We start from the raw sequence: 15,083 nt of genomic DNA on the forward strand, positions 1-15,083 counted from the left end.
CTAAACATATTTCACTTGAAGATGTGGTTTAAAACACTGTCTACTACTTGAAATTATATAGGTAAAAATCCCACATTAACCTAGGTTGCCTTAAATTAAGAGCAGGCAATCCATACAATGAACCTGGGTTGCCTTTGATAGATAATACTATATTTTCGCTACTGTTTCATTAAAACCAATAATCTAATACCTGCAGAAGTCAATAATCTCTTATCTAAAGGGATCTTAATCTAAAAGATTTTTTTTTTCTATATTAATAAACTAAGAACCATGGGCTTGTCTAGTTATTATTAATAGATTTTCCAAAAACAACCTGCTAAATATTATATACATCAACTATGATTTCCTTAAAAATAACTTAATATGTGCATCCTATGGAATTTGTAGTTGATATATATATATATATATATATATATATGTACAGAGTATTATTACATTGAATAAAAATGAATATAATATAATAAGAATGAATTTCTATGTATCTAAAGAGATATGTATTTAATAAATACTTGTATGATTTTCGGAAAAACGATTTCGATGTTTTAAATTGTATGCCATATAAATATTTGGTATTCATTCCCATGAGGTGATCAAGTAAGAATGCATAATGTAACCACAACATTTCATCTTCAGAATGTCATATAGAGGCGACTAAAGAAACAAAGTACTTCAGTATAAGAGAAGGAAAACTTTAAATAAAACCTGATGTTAAGTCGCTTGACCAGCGTGATAATATAATACGCTAATGTGATTCTCTATTTGAGAACAGGGTCGAGGTGAAATCCTTTTTCAATAATGAGATATTAATGGATTGTTCTAGATTAAATATTTTGTACTATAACTAATAATAATTGCTCCTTTCAATAGATTACGCACATTAAAAGAACAAAAGTGGAATAAACTTTCCTTACATTATTAATTACGTAGTATAGCTATTTTCTAATACATAATAACTCAATTTTATTTTCCAGGGTTCAAGTCCAGAATGCTGTACAGATAGCATTGGTTTAGAAAATTCACAAGGAACGCCTGTTCCACCTCCAGGACCTCGGTATAAATTAGCGACCGAGGGTACTCTGAGGGTATGCTGCTTTCAACACACGAGGACAGTGGTAGTCAAAATCCTAGCTGCCAAATTCCTTAGAAGATGGGAGACACACGTACTATGTTTACAAGAAGAACACATTGTCTCTAAAACGGTAAGTGTATATAATAGATTATATACTGAAATATCTATCTATAGAATTATTTACATTAAATAAAAAGTCAGTGGTCTGAAAAATTTTCCTGTTTACAAAAAAATATAAATCGTACGATATGAATAATTTAGATACTTACCTACTATTTTAGGCAAATTATTATCGTTTCTTTAGAAAACAATAACTTAGAGTCATTTGACTACGTCACTGACATCTTATACATCATTATATTGTAGGCACAACTTGTAAGCTGTTACGATTAGTACGAGTTCTTATACAAGTTAAACATTTACTCCAAAAATTATACAATTAGTTATAGATACGAATAATTAATATTATGTTGGGCAAATAAAGTATATTATATGTAGGCAAATGCGATCACAAGTCTATGTGATTTATTAAACCTTTTTTTTTTAAACATTAAAAAAATATTAATTTAAGTTAGTAAATATTCAGTTATTTATATTTATATTAACATATATTTCACATTTTATGTACACAAATAACGTACCTACTTAAGTATATATCTATTGCAGAAAAAAATATTAATTAATTCATAACTTTAGTACTGCGTATACAGTATTTGTTCTACATTACAGTAATAAATATTACCAATTTTTTGTACATACATACGGCTAGATTGAAAGGGTATATCAATCCGGACTCTAGTGATTTAAAGATAAATAATTCCTGTTTATATTTGATATAGCATTTTGATGAAATTTTAGAAATATTTTATATTCACACAAAAGCTTTCACTGACAATGTGATATATTTAAATAGCCTGTAATCTCCTTAACATCTGTATAAATATACGTCAATTCGATTACTCATCACTTGGCGTTATGTGTAATTTGTAAAGAATTTTTCATAAATTGTTGATACACTTTATTTACAATCATCAAATAGGAATGCCACAAGTGGTCACCTTTTTAGGGTTCTGTATTAATATAGTGATAACTTGAAACGAATTTTTGAAAGAAATTTTGATTATTTGGTCAGTAACTTTAGCCTAAATACGTACCTACTTTAGGCTGTCTCATGGGTACAGAAGCACATTTTGAATTATTTTTCTACTGTTACTAATTTCATTTCCTTAAAAAAATTGAACAATTGAGTACAGATTGGAAACTGGTTTTATTAAAAATAAAATTAATGCTTTGTACTTACATGTTACAATAAAAACAATTATTTGGTTAAAAGTATAGATAGTCGATTGGAAGTTTTAACAGCAATTTAATTTATTCATATTATATATATATATATATATATATATATATATATATATGAATAACTTCTATTTTGCATACTTCTAGGACGAATGTAGCATTAAATAAATATTTGTTTCTACAAATGATTTAATCCCAAAAGTATAAAAAAATTTAAGTTTTAACCCTGAAACCATTTAATTATCGCGAAAAAAGTCGTGTATATCGCTAATTTTTACTTTAAATACATTACAACCTTTTATTCGAAATTTATTTTGTCTTTATATGTTAACATTAAAATATTCACTGATGTTACAAAAACTAAATAATTGTTATTTTTAAAGGCTAAATTTAAAACTTTCTTTGCTACTTATATTTATTTTACGTCATTTAATAGTTAATTTATTATTATATAATAATATGTATAGTTAAATCAAGTGTTTTTGTAAGTTATATAGTAAGTATACCTATGAGCCAGGTGGTATGTTTTCATGATCCCTATCGATAATATATTAATAGATAAGATTTTAATGAACAATGACGCATTAAATCGAATGATGTACCCATATAGATATTTATTTACTTAGATATCTATTACTTTCTAAACATCACAGGCTGACGCATTTTTAATACTCGTAAAAAGTGGTAATAAAAGCAATTATTGTAAATTTCAATAGAATTTAAATAAAAGTCAACAAAATTTTATTGGAAGTGTCACAGAAATACATTGTAAATGCGATTAATAACAAATTGAAACATTCAATCAAGTTACCGACTTTTAATTTTTTTAAACAATAATTCATACCAGTCAATTATTGTTTCTATACATTTTACATAATATAAATGTAAATAAATACAATGCCTAATTCCTAACTCTCACAGATACATTATGTCATAATGATTAATACTCTAAATCTAATAATAATAACCATAGGGAGACTTTGTACAAAAGTCATCTGTTTGGCTACCTCTGTCCCATTCGTGTTTTGCCGCGAAACAATTTTATTTGCATGACTGTGTTCAGTTCAAAGCGTGAGGTATGGTAATGAAATTGCATGGTACAGAGGCATAGCATTTTAGTCCTCAGTAACATAGTATACTCTGTTATGTCCATGGCTATAGGCCACAGTTACCACTTTCATCAGGTCAATCAGGTGGGCCGTCAGCTTGTTTGCCATTCTAAGTTGCATAAAAAAAATCTGAAATAATATGTCATTAGGACTTGATTGTTTCTATAAGTAATATTACAAGTAATCAGCGTTTGTGATTCAGTAAAAGAATTAGCCGATACTATTGAGTTAACGAGTATATTTTATATTTATTCGTCCAACTGCGTGTAATACGATAAAGGTACCAATAACCTCACGAAAACTGTCTAGACATTAATCATAACTACCTCTGTTCTAAATAATATACCAGTACTACGTTATTTATAACACAGAGGACACAATTTCGACGCCCCTTAATTTATCTGTGATCAATGAGGAACTTTACCATGAACTTTTATTTCTATATATTCTATCTCTAAATCAGCCTGTAACTATTTTAGCTATGTAACTATCCAGATAATATTTTGTGTGTGAAGTTGCCCATACAAGGCGTGACATCTAGCAATAGCACTAGATATTAGTAATAGATTGAACGACTTTTTTCCAAGGAATATGAGTCGTGAAATAAAATATGATGAAAAAGTTTGGAAGTTACGGCTTCACTTAGAGAGTTAAATAAAAAATAATCAGACCTGATTACTATTAAAATATTTCGACTTAATAGGTACTAGTTCATTTCATCACTAACTATACAATGATAGTCAGATGAATTGACTAAATTTGTGGTTCCCGATGAACAATTAATAATCGTAATACGAATTAACTACCATCAGAATTATATTTTTTTACCTAAATAAATACGTGTGATATAAGAATTGTGACTATAAATAATATGTGTGTAGATAAAAAAAAATATCACTTGCTTTCTGCTTCGCAAAGTATGTAAAGTCGTCGTCCAGTAAATTACGTCAGAGTTCAGAGACCTTCGTATTTATATGTAAGTATAACGAAAGCGGCCTAGAAACACTTGACATCAAAGGGCACCATCCTGACTCGCGTGGTAGTATTTACAATTCACGTGTAATTAATTCACGATTCATGGAATATTATAAAAAAAAAAGCTTATCGGTATCCACCGTAGACGCACAAATGAACAAATATTTATTAGTAATAGTTATATGTTTATCCAAATTAATATACACTAATTCAATTTAATTTTATCATGAACTCTATAACGAGGTCAATCAGAGATAAGAGGATTCGTGCGTCACTGCTTTTTATTAGCATAGTTTTATAATGTAATTATGCGACGCTATGCATAAATATAAATTATTCATTGTTCATATAAAATATTATTCGTATCTCTGATTTACGTATAGCCGATTTTTCATCTGAATATCATTAATATTTAAGTAGCATTTCAGGAGGCCATCGTCTGTAACGAAGGTGCTCTAGAAACTATTGAAATTAGTGAACAGTACACGAGTAGTAGAAGTTTGTTTTTTTTTTTAATAAATGATAATGGAATGATAACTCCACCTGCGCTAACGGTATATGCTGGCGGGGCAACAGTGAAGGATGATAGGAGGATTAAATGGCAGATCAATTAGCCCACCGAATCCAGCACAAACCTGGAATCCAGCACAATGGTTTCCAGGTGGAATCACGTGGAAGTCGACCTGATAGGGTATATTGCTAGCAATGGGAGTAGTAGTCCGCATTACTAACAATCCCTTTGCTTCTCGAATAGTATTCATGGTATTGCCAAGAAGGTACTCAAATAATAGTATTTACTTTTTTAATCCTTATAGTACATGTGTTATACAGATGATGGTTAGATAATATAATATTTTGCGTGTTAAGTTGTCAATACAAGGTGTGATATTCAGCAATAGCAATTACTTTGTATACATTTAAGCAAATAACACATTGCATCCCGTAACGTTAACATTTTAAAATTGTAATAACCTAGTAGTTTTTAACACACTATAGAATTTACATCAATTCGAGTATTTTTTATAAATAAAATATATTGATATCAAATATTTTTTTATACATAATACTGTAATTGAAAAATCTTTATTTAGTAAGCTGATTAAAATTTTGTTTGAACGAAGGTCATCAAAAATATAAGTATTCTACCGGTCAACCGGTGTCAGAAGGCACACCTCAGTTGTTAAGAATTACATTCGATAAGGGATGACAGCCTCTTATTTCTTGGCGCTCTTACCTTCTGGTGCACAAACGATACCAGCACTACATTAAACAACAATGTGGTTTGCCATAAACCCATGTTAGAAGGTGCACAAGCAAAAGAAATGATCTGTTTCAAAAAATTAAACCACTATTTACACAGCCATAATCGTTATAATTATATATACTTTAATTCATCAAAGGATTTTGCAATCTTACCCATAACTATATTTACTGCGTGTCCTCCCGAAAATATCTTTTGTCAGATGTTGTTCACTTGCATATACCCAAACTCGCAGAAGAAAGAAAACATAAACGTTTACATTTACCTGCATAAACGGATCTTGGCCTTCAAAACAATTCCCCTTTGACGTCATATTATTATATACCTAACGCTGATAACATCACAGTTTGAATCGGAAAATGACTGCCACTATTACAGACTTCATATTGAACTTTTTAAATAGGTTATAATAGGCAATTCAAGCTTCAAATAAATAAAATGCAGTATTGTGCTACTAAAATAATATAGGTATTAAGTTAATAATTAATAAAGTTGCTGTTAATATTTTCTGATGGTTGGTAATAATATAACATTTAGAATAAGAATTTGTGATTATAAAAGAAAAAGAGTATAAACTACAGTAAGCTACCAGAAAGAAAAAAGAAAAGAAGTAAATATTGTTACTGTGAATTTCACAAATAAGTTGAACTGAAAGTTATATTTTATTAAGTTTTAGTTTAAAATTTTACCATCCTGCATCATTAACTCATAAATATAATAGCTATTTTTATTCGATTAACATTGTTCATATTGATGTTCTCAATTGGTTTTTAATATTTATTTGATTGTATTAAAATTAATTAATTAAGTATCCAAAAATAAATAGAGCGGGAAAATATGTGCTTATAGTAAAGTCACGTATCAGTGTAAGATCAATTTACTGTTAGAAATATTAAATTTTTATATTTTGAATTTTTAAGATCAGATTAACTATTATTTTTGTAATAATCGTGCATCAGAGATCAAACAGTCTGAATCACCGTCACAATAATACCACAGTCTAAAAAAGTTTCTCAGTTCACGTTATACTACTAGAGCAAAGTTCGTTATGATTACTGCATCAAAGAACAGCTACACCTGTGATTGTAATATTTATTATATAGTAGCTAGTAAAACAAATATGCATATAAATTAAAAGTCAGTACCTACTAGGTATGCCAACAACGGGTCCGCGTAGTAGCTGCAGCCGTAATATTACTTAAAGTGTATTCGGAGGTGAAATCTTTTTACCCTTAGTTTCTTCCTTGTTAGTAGATAATTTTATATTAAATATGCCTACAGATATTCTAAAACTTGAATTGTCATAGATTTAACGTTCTATAATATTACTCTATTATATATATATATATATATATATATATATATATATATATATATATATATATATATATATATATATATATATATATCTTACACTTACTTACTTTATTTACTTACTTTTTACTTCAGTTAGTTAATAAATAAGTTACAAACAGAAAATTCCACACAGCTATCCTGTTTATGTAATAGGAAGAAAAGCCAAGTGATCACTGGTATCTTATAAAGGTCATAAACAGTTGATGATATTGGCCACAAACAGCGTTATAGTTTATTAACTCCCTACATGACAGTTAAATCGTTTATATGCGTCACGCGACCTTTACAAACTAGTGTTGAATAGTCACCAATATTGAAGTAATAAATAATACGTAACAACATCTTACGCACGTACAGTATAGAACACAGATGTGGTTTAAATAGATATCGCAACTGTATAAAGAATACTACTTTGCGTTTCAACTTTTGATTCTAATATAGGCTCAAACGGGAATACAACTGAATGAATGTTGATTCGGAGTTCGAATAAAAATTTATTTTTATTAAAAAATATGATTTTTTTAAGAATAATCGGATGATTACAAAATAGACTCTATTCTTATGACACTATTAGTAGAAGTGATATTTCTGCCAATTCAATGTCCAATAATACTGCATTCGTAGCTCAAGTTATATACCAGAATTAAATCAGTGCGGTCCTGCGCCACTAAGAAAGCATGTTTTAATCATTAATTAAAATGTGTTAGATTTATTTTTTATATTTGACTAGTACCTAGATATCAATATTGATTTAGTTAATTAGTAATTGTAAAAATACACCTATGTGATTAAAAAAAATGAATTTAATGTTTTTTTAGTTTATAAGTTTGTTTATAGGAATATAAAAAATATATAATATATTCACCCCTCACCTGCTCACCTCACGCCCCGCTAGATATCTAGCGAGGTGTTTTATGTTCTGTATTTTACTGATATTTTGTCTATGTCGTGTATAAATTGTCTGATTGTATGTAATGTCGTTAGACCTAATAGTAAGTGAGAAAGGAAGGGATGGGAGAGCCAGTACTACGTGTGTGTGACTGTAGGTCGTCATATATGAACTTATTTCCGCTAGTCGAATAATATGTTTTATCTACTTATTTTATATAGTAACGAGCTGCTTTTTAATATTTATATATAACAAAATAATTTATTAATTGAGTATAAACCTGTAACAATCCTATTTAAGTAAGGGGAAGGGTACATTTTGTCGGTATCGTTGCAGTCACACAGGAAAGCATATGAGTACTCACATTATACACTTTTATTGTAATGGCACACTTTAGTATTAATATAAATTAATTTAATATTAATCTGCAACACCTTCTTGCGCTCTCTAGTATATCTATATCTGCGGCATGTAGTTTGTCATACCATATTTTGGTTTTTTCACGACGCCATTACGTCACGTGTAAGTCATAAAAAGTAATGAGAGTAGCGTATTTTAATTATGTGTCGCAATTTTAATTAGTTTCACAAGTCTGTAGATCAAATAGGTACTGAATATAAGATGAATGAAAATAACAAGTTGTAAAACAACATATAGCTACTTATATTTATGGCAAAAACAACCCGGAATCTGCAAACAGAAATAACAAGGCTCTGACGTATTTAGGTATATTTTATATACCGTTCCAGTAGTTTTTATTTTTTAATGTAATACGCACGTGTCTTATCTTATATAAATGTGAAAGTTTGTTATTCTTAGTGCCATATTGGCTCAACCATTCGTCTTGAAATATGACACATATTTTGTATTCGGAATGAAGAACCATGGTATCGCTCAGCACTATTTCTGAACATAAGCGCTTGGTTATATAATCATTTTTTTATGTAACTCAGAATATCAAACACACTGAAACGGTTCGCATGATGAAAAGTGGCAATCACCGCTCTTAGACACGAACCGCAGTATCACAGAATACTTTTTGGATTGGCAATATTGTAGATTGGGCAATACTCTAATACTTCACTGCCATATATGTCTTCAAAAGGAAATACACGTAAGAAACACGAGTGGAACATAGATGCATATGTAGACGACTTGTACAAAATCCCACTTTGAGGAATATTATAATTAAATATATACGTTAGCCGTTAACTATTACCTGCTAAACATAGGCCTCCCCCTATTGGCGAGGGGGGGGGGATGTATCTTTATGTGAAAATGAACCACTTTAACTATTTCAAGTAAACCAGAATTAGAGACTGCTCTTAAAAACTGTAGTTTGTGATTTAATACCTACATTTAACCTTGTGTTCTTACTATGGTATGTTATTTTATATTGTTTTATTATATAACAAACCAATGAAAGCATTTATCACACTAAGCACGTATCTATTGAGCTATAGCATCTAAACATATGTACTTCATATTGTTCATTCCCTTTAAGGCTTGTACTGACCGCAGATAAAGTTTAAAAATCCTTATTAATATTATAAATGTGTAAGTGCGTTCAATTGTCATCTCTTGATGCCTTAACGGCCTCAGTTAATCGTCATGAAATTTAGTATTTGTATATATAGTATTTGGGTTGAAGGACATAGTTTACTTATCATTCCGGTAATTCGACATAGCATGAAGACATGCTGATTATTTACACACCCTGATTATTTATAAAAATTAGATACTGTACTTCTATAAGAAGTTCATTAAAAAAGGTTGGGATGACTTATTTGATAATAAACTAATTATGTATATTTTTTTATTATTTATAGTTTTATTTCTTAGTAGTTCATTATAAAGAATTAATTAAATAAATTAGTATAAAAGGGGGAAAATTTTGAAATATAATCACAATTACATAGATATATAACTAGTATTATTTTATTCGGAGTAAATCCATCAATAATTCCAAAAATAATCATAAATATCAACAAATATGGCGAATATATCGCATAACATACAACAAATAACATCGAAATGAGAACTTCCTTTTTAAGTCACTTAAAAATAAGTAATTATCTACTATGTAATTGGGTTAATATAAACCAACTCCTAATAAGTACACTTGTTAGCACAGTTTAGTATTAATAGACCACGTACTGTATTGTTAGTTATGTTAATGTAATATATACACTGATGTTTTAACACGCAAAAATTACTCTTTGTTACAACATAACATGATAATAGGCTTACTCATTGGTGATTCTTAAATTAATAAAACAAGTTTTCAATGAATTGAACCGATTAATTATTTAAATAATACAAATTTTTTAAATACCTTACTTAAGCATATTACTTATAAAAAAATATTTTATATTAATTTTACAAATTACTAATAAAATTAATAATTTACACCTTATCTTTGAATAACAATTAAATGGTTGTAGCAAATTCACAAAAAATCAAAAGGGTAAGAAGCTTTTTAATTTCATAACTGGTTTCCTCAAATCGAAATAATCATTCAACTGATTGAATAATTAAATTTGTTACTAATTTCATTTAGCGACTATTTCTGTGATTATTTCTAGAACTTGGTTACCTTTTTATTAATTTTTATTGAAATAGACGCTAGGTCTACTTTAATGGAAATTGATCTATTTGGATTTCAACACACTAAATATATATATAATGGATGCCTGTTATTTGGACAAGTGACTAGGGACATCAACACTACATAAGCACGTGGCGTCCGAGTCGCGACGCAACCGCGACGTGACGCGGCCCGCGCAAGGGCGTTGCTCTACCATAACACAGTACGTCACAGATCTATCCCGAACACTCGACACGCCTATTCTATTGGTTATGTTTAAATTTAATTTAATTTTCAGTGAATATCCTTTATAAAAAACACATACACACACACCTTTTCCTTTATTAGGGAGGGAAAAAGATAAGAACGTCAAATACTGTATAAAATAAAAATGTTAAATCTTTTAAGATATTGTAATTTAGGTCTAGAGTTTATTTTTTCAAAATGCTTAATTCCTAGAATATTATGAGTCCTATGAATTTAACATTATGTTTAAATACCTATTCATAATATTTTATTCACTTTAAGAGACCCTTAGAAGAGACCTTAACATTTAAAAATAACACACATTAAACATACAATATATTGCGTCAGTTTTTTTATCCGTTGTAAAACAAAATTATTGAAATTTATTGTAATGTAATAAAATATATGAACAAACGACATCCTAATGTTAATTTAATTTACATAAAAAACTGATAAAAAGTAAATAACATTAATGATAGAACGATGATAAAATTGTACATTTTGTATTGTTACAGCCTTCCGGTTTACTAGAACAACCTTTATCGTACAGCTGTATGCAAGAGGTATACTGTATATCACGCTGGGATTCTGCGAGAAAGTACTGCTTAAGAATTGTTATGCCTCTTGGATCTCTACTTCTACAGGTTGATAATATTTAATTAGACTCTAAAAAACTATATACGTAGATTATAATGTCTGATGGCGTTCCCTACCAATCTAAATGGAACTAAATGGAAAGATTTTCCTATCAAAAAATAATCGAATATTTCTTCATACATATTCTATATATTTATATGTAATATAATGTATACCTACTTACTGTTGGGCACGGGACTTTCCTCTTATGGACAAAATATGTAGTATATTTGTTTTCGTGAATCACCGTTCATTATGTTTTATTTCTACATCCCAAAGGTTGACAGGGAATTATAAAGGCATTAAATTCACGCTAGCCAGTTTTATATTTAGTCTTCTATATTATTCTATTTTTCTCTTGCACTGATGTCTTGTTACGTTACTCGCTGTTTAGGACTTCCTAAGAATAAAAATGAGTACAGATAATATTCTTACTAAATCTCTTTAGTTATTAAATAAGTTATTTTCGCTAATCAATTGTATTTTTACTCTTACTATAATAAATAATAATTAATTAATTATATCTAAAAACTAAAACTGAGACGCATCATCTTAATTTAATAATTTTATAATCATTATAAAATTATAAAACTTTTTTGATCAATTTTAAATCATTATACAATTTTAATCATCTAAAAGTCTTTAGTTAGATAATTAAAGTTTTTGAGGTCAAAAGAATCAGGTAGTATATTCCAAAGATTAATGGTTGAGATGGTGATGGTTAAGAGGATATAATTATGTACATATTATTAACGTAATGTAATAAATAGTCCAAGGCTGTAATTGGAATTCTATACGCACATATCAGGATCAACCGCTGGTTTTTATTTCTGCGAGTGTCAGTGTAGATGCATCTACATATATTAATATTTTTTGTGGTTATAACAAACACGTATTGTTAACTAATAACAATAAATTAATTCTTGATAATTCTAATTTATCTCTTAAATCAAGTGTAAAATTCAGTGTATTCTAAAACCACAAATTCACTACATAAATTTTACAATGTGTTAAATAATAATTAGAAAAAAAAGATTCCCCGATAGTGCTCTCCTTTTTCCTCTATATAACGTGATTTACCTTAAATGTATACTATAATCTAAAATATGTACATAGTATAATATATAACGACAAATAATATATTTGGGCAATAGTCACATTTAAATACGATCTCAAATTGTTATAATATGTACCTATAGGTAAAAAATATAATTACTGAAATTTACTTAGCTAGACAAATTCAATGCCTAATGTACAGAATGCAGGAGTCTAATGTTTGTTTGTTATTTCTAGGCAAATGACGCATATACGAGGGACCAATGGTACCATTCTATTGTGTGGAGGGTAAATATAATATTTTTCCTTCTTACCATATATTTCCATATAAATATTACCAATTACAATTTATTAATAAAAACAATAATTTTCAGAGAAATATTATAAGATACAAGAAATTTCTTACCAAGACCATAAGGAAGGAAGTAGTCATGAAAGAATTAAAGGTTGGTAGTCTTTAAAGTTTCTAAACTTATAGAGTTTTGGTACATATATCCAAATTCGAAAAAGGAGTAAAGGAGGATGAATTCTCAATTTATTTGTATGTTTTTTTTTTATATTCGTTACCTCATACAATTGATTTTTAACTGACGAACAGTTGTAAATTAACACAAAAATTATTTTTTTATCTGAAATGATATGCTTAAAAATTGGTCCCAAAGAAATTTTATCAAAATTGGCTGAGTAGTTTAGTTTATAAATCAAAATAACTGGTTTTGCTACAACTGAAGTTGGTTTTTTGTGGAAAACAATCTTAATTATTAAATACAAAAGTTAATGTTTAGTAAATACCTTAATTACTTAATCAAGTAAATTTCATGAATAAATTATAATTCTTTGCAAGATTTTTTAAGCTCATGCTTTATTTGTAAAATGAGTCCCTATCATTTACAGACATCGCACTCCATTCCTGTACATATTTACTAAGTTATGTTATTATTTTCTAGAACATGGTGGATTTCGTCATGACCACTCCTTTGCAAGATGAAAGTGTGACGCGTGACCCTCTTCAGATACTCACCAGCTTATTATCAGAGGTAAAATATCGTCAAAAAGCACCATTATCAATTATGTCTTATCTAACAAGTCTGAGATCGTAAATTCGTCATGATCGGTATAATATTTACGAAAAAAATACCTTTTTCTATTGGTGTGTATGTTTGAATTGATTTGAATTTAACCTTTTGTTGAGGTTAGAAGTATTTTATGCCTATCACGATCATTTCAATAAGTAATCAATATACTAACAGAATATCGATTGATATTTTATTAGTTTTAACAAATTTAAAAATAGAAACATGAATTGAAAAGGAATTATTTATCTAAAATATCCAATCACATAAATCTTTCGTTCTTGTCATAGCAAATTATGTCCATAAATGCGTCTGTCAGTATTTTCACTAAAATATATATTAAGTTTATTATTAGTACTTATACCTACTTACTTATAAAAACAGCGATAATAGAGTATAACATAAAAACTGATGTTTATTTCGCGTAATGTTTCTTACGTTACCTACAAATTGACGTAATATCTGTATACTTTCAATTATAATTTTATAATTATTAATATAGAATGTGTTGTGTATATACACAACACATAACAACAAATATTTAGATATGTTAATAAAAACATTTATAACAACAAAAATATTTACTAATATTAACTATTATTAATAATATCATATAAAAGTGCGAAAAAATAATACCTATTTACTTATCGTTTCATAGAAAAAAGACAGTCCTGATTGGGAAGAATGGGCAGAAAGCGCAACAAGCGTCGCTGCCCCCTTATTAGCGGAACGATGTGCATCAGGAGAGCTTTGCGCCCTGCTGGCTCGCCTGTGCAGAAGGAGACCACGCGCCGCCCCGCTGCCCGCTCTCGCTCCACCTGTGCGCCGTGTCCTCACCCGGAATGTGGACTTTGCGAGGGCACCAAATGCTCGTCAACTAGTCAAAGATTACATCAGGTATGTTATCTAAACAAAAAGGGTACTTAATGTTAGTATATTTCATAAATAATAAATTGATTCAAGACAGTAATCAATCAAATTTATTGACTTATTTGTTTATATAATCATGCCTGAATGAGCATATTAATTAATCTATACTAATAATATACGCCCTGTCCCTCAATCGAGCTGACCTCACAAATACATCTATAACCATACGAAAATCAAACTCGCCTAAATATATATATATATATATATATATATATATATATATATATATATATATATATATATATATATATATATATATAATATTGCATTTGTAATCTCTTCCAAACAACCCAATAATGTTTTAATTAATTATATATGTACCTATATAGAAAAAAACATGGTAGACTAGGTAGTACGTAAGTAGGTAGTAGTAATTTTGTTTAAATTTAGATCATAACTTTTAATCAAATAGATTTTAATCCGTATTAGTTTCATGTTCACTTATTATTTTATTTTGTTTTTGTCAGGAGTTGACTCTGATATTAGAGGGTTGGACAGTAGGTAGGTATGTGACATATTATTACGTGTCAACCCCTAGAATATTGTAAACGTATTCATACTCGTGTAACCAATCAGCGGAACATATTAACCTCATTG

General features: G+C 28.7%; 1 protein-coding gene across 1 annotated transcript in view; it reads left to right on the forward strand.

Annotated features, from left to right (window-relative positions):
• Positions 1 to 15,083, forward strand: part of LOC113518086 (C-Maf-inducing protein-like) — a 46,727-nt gene that overhangs the window by 22,526 nt on the left and 9,118 nt on the right. Inside the window, exons 2-7 of the mRNA XM_026902847.3 lie at positions 972 to 1,199; positions 11,307 to 11,435; positions 12,721 to 12,771; positions 12,858 to 12,929; positions 13,431 to 13,520; positions 14,215 to 14,453. Of these exons, the coding sequence (XP_026758648.1) occupies positions 972 to 1,199; positions 11,307 to 11,435; positions 12,721 to 12,771; positions 12,858 to 12,929; positions 13,431 to 13,520; positions 14,215 to 14,453 (809 nt within the window). The remainder of the gene's footprint in view (positions 1 to 971; positions 1,200 to 11,306; positions 11,436 to 12,720; positions 12,772 to 12,857; positions 12,930 to 13,430; positions 13,521 to 14,214; positions 14,454 to 15,083) is intronic.

This window comes from Galleria mellonella, unplaced genomic scaffold (genome assembly GCF_026898425.1).
Source record: "Galleria mellonella isolate WM207_F2 unplaced genomic scaffold, CSIRO_AGI_GalMel_v1 utg132, whole genome shotgun sequence".
Taxonomy (NCBI): domain Eukaryota; kingdom Metazoa; phylum Arthropoda; class Insecta; order Lepidoptera; family Pyralidae; genus Galleria; species Galleria mellonella.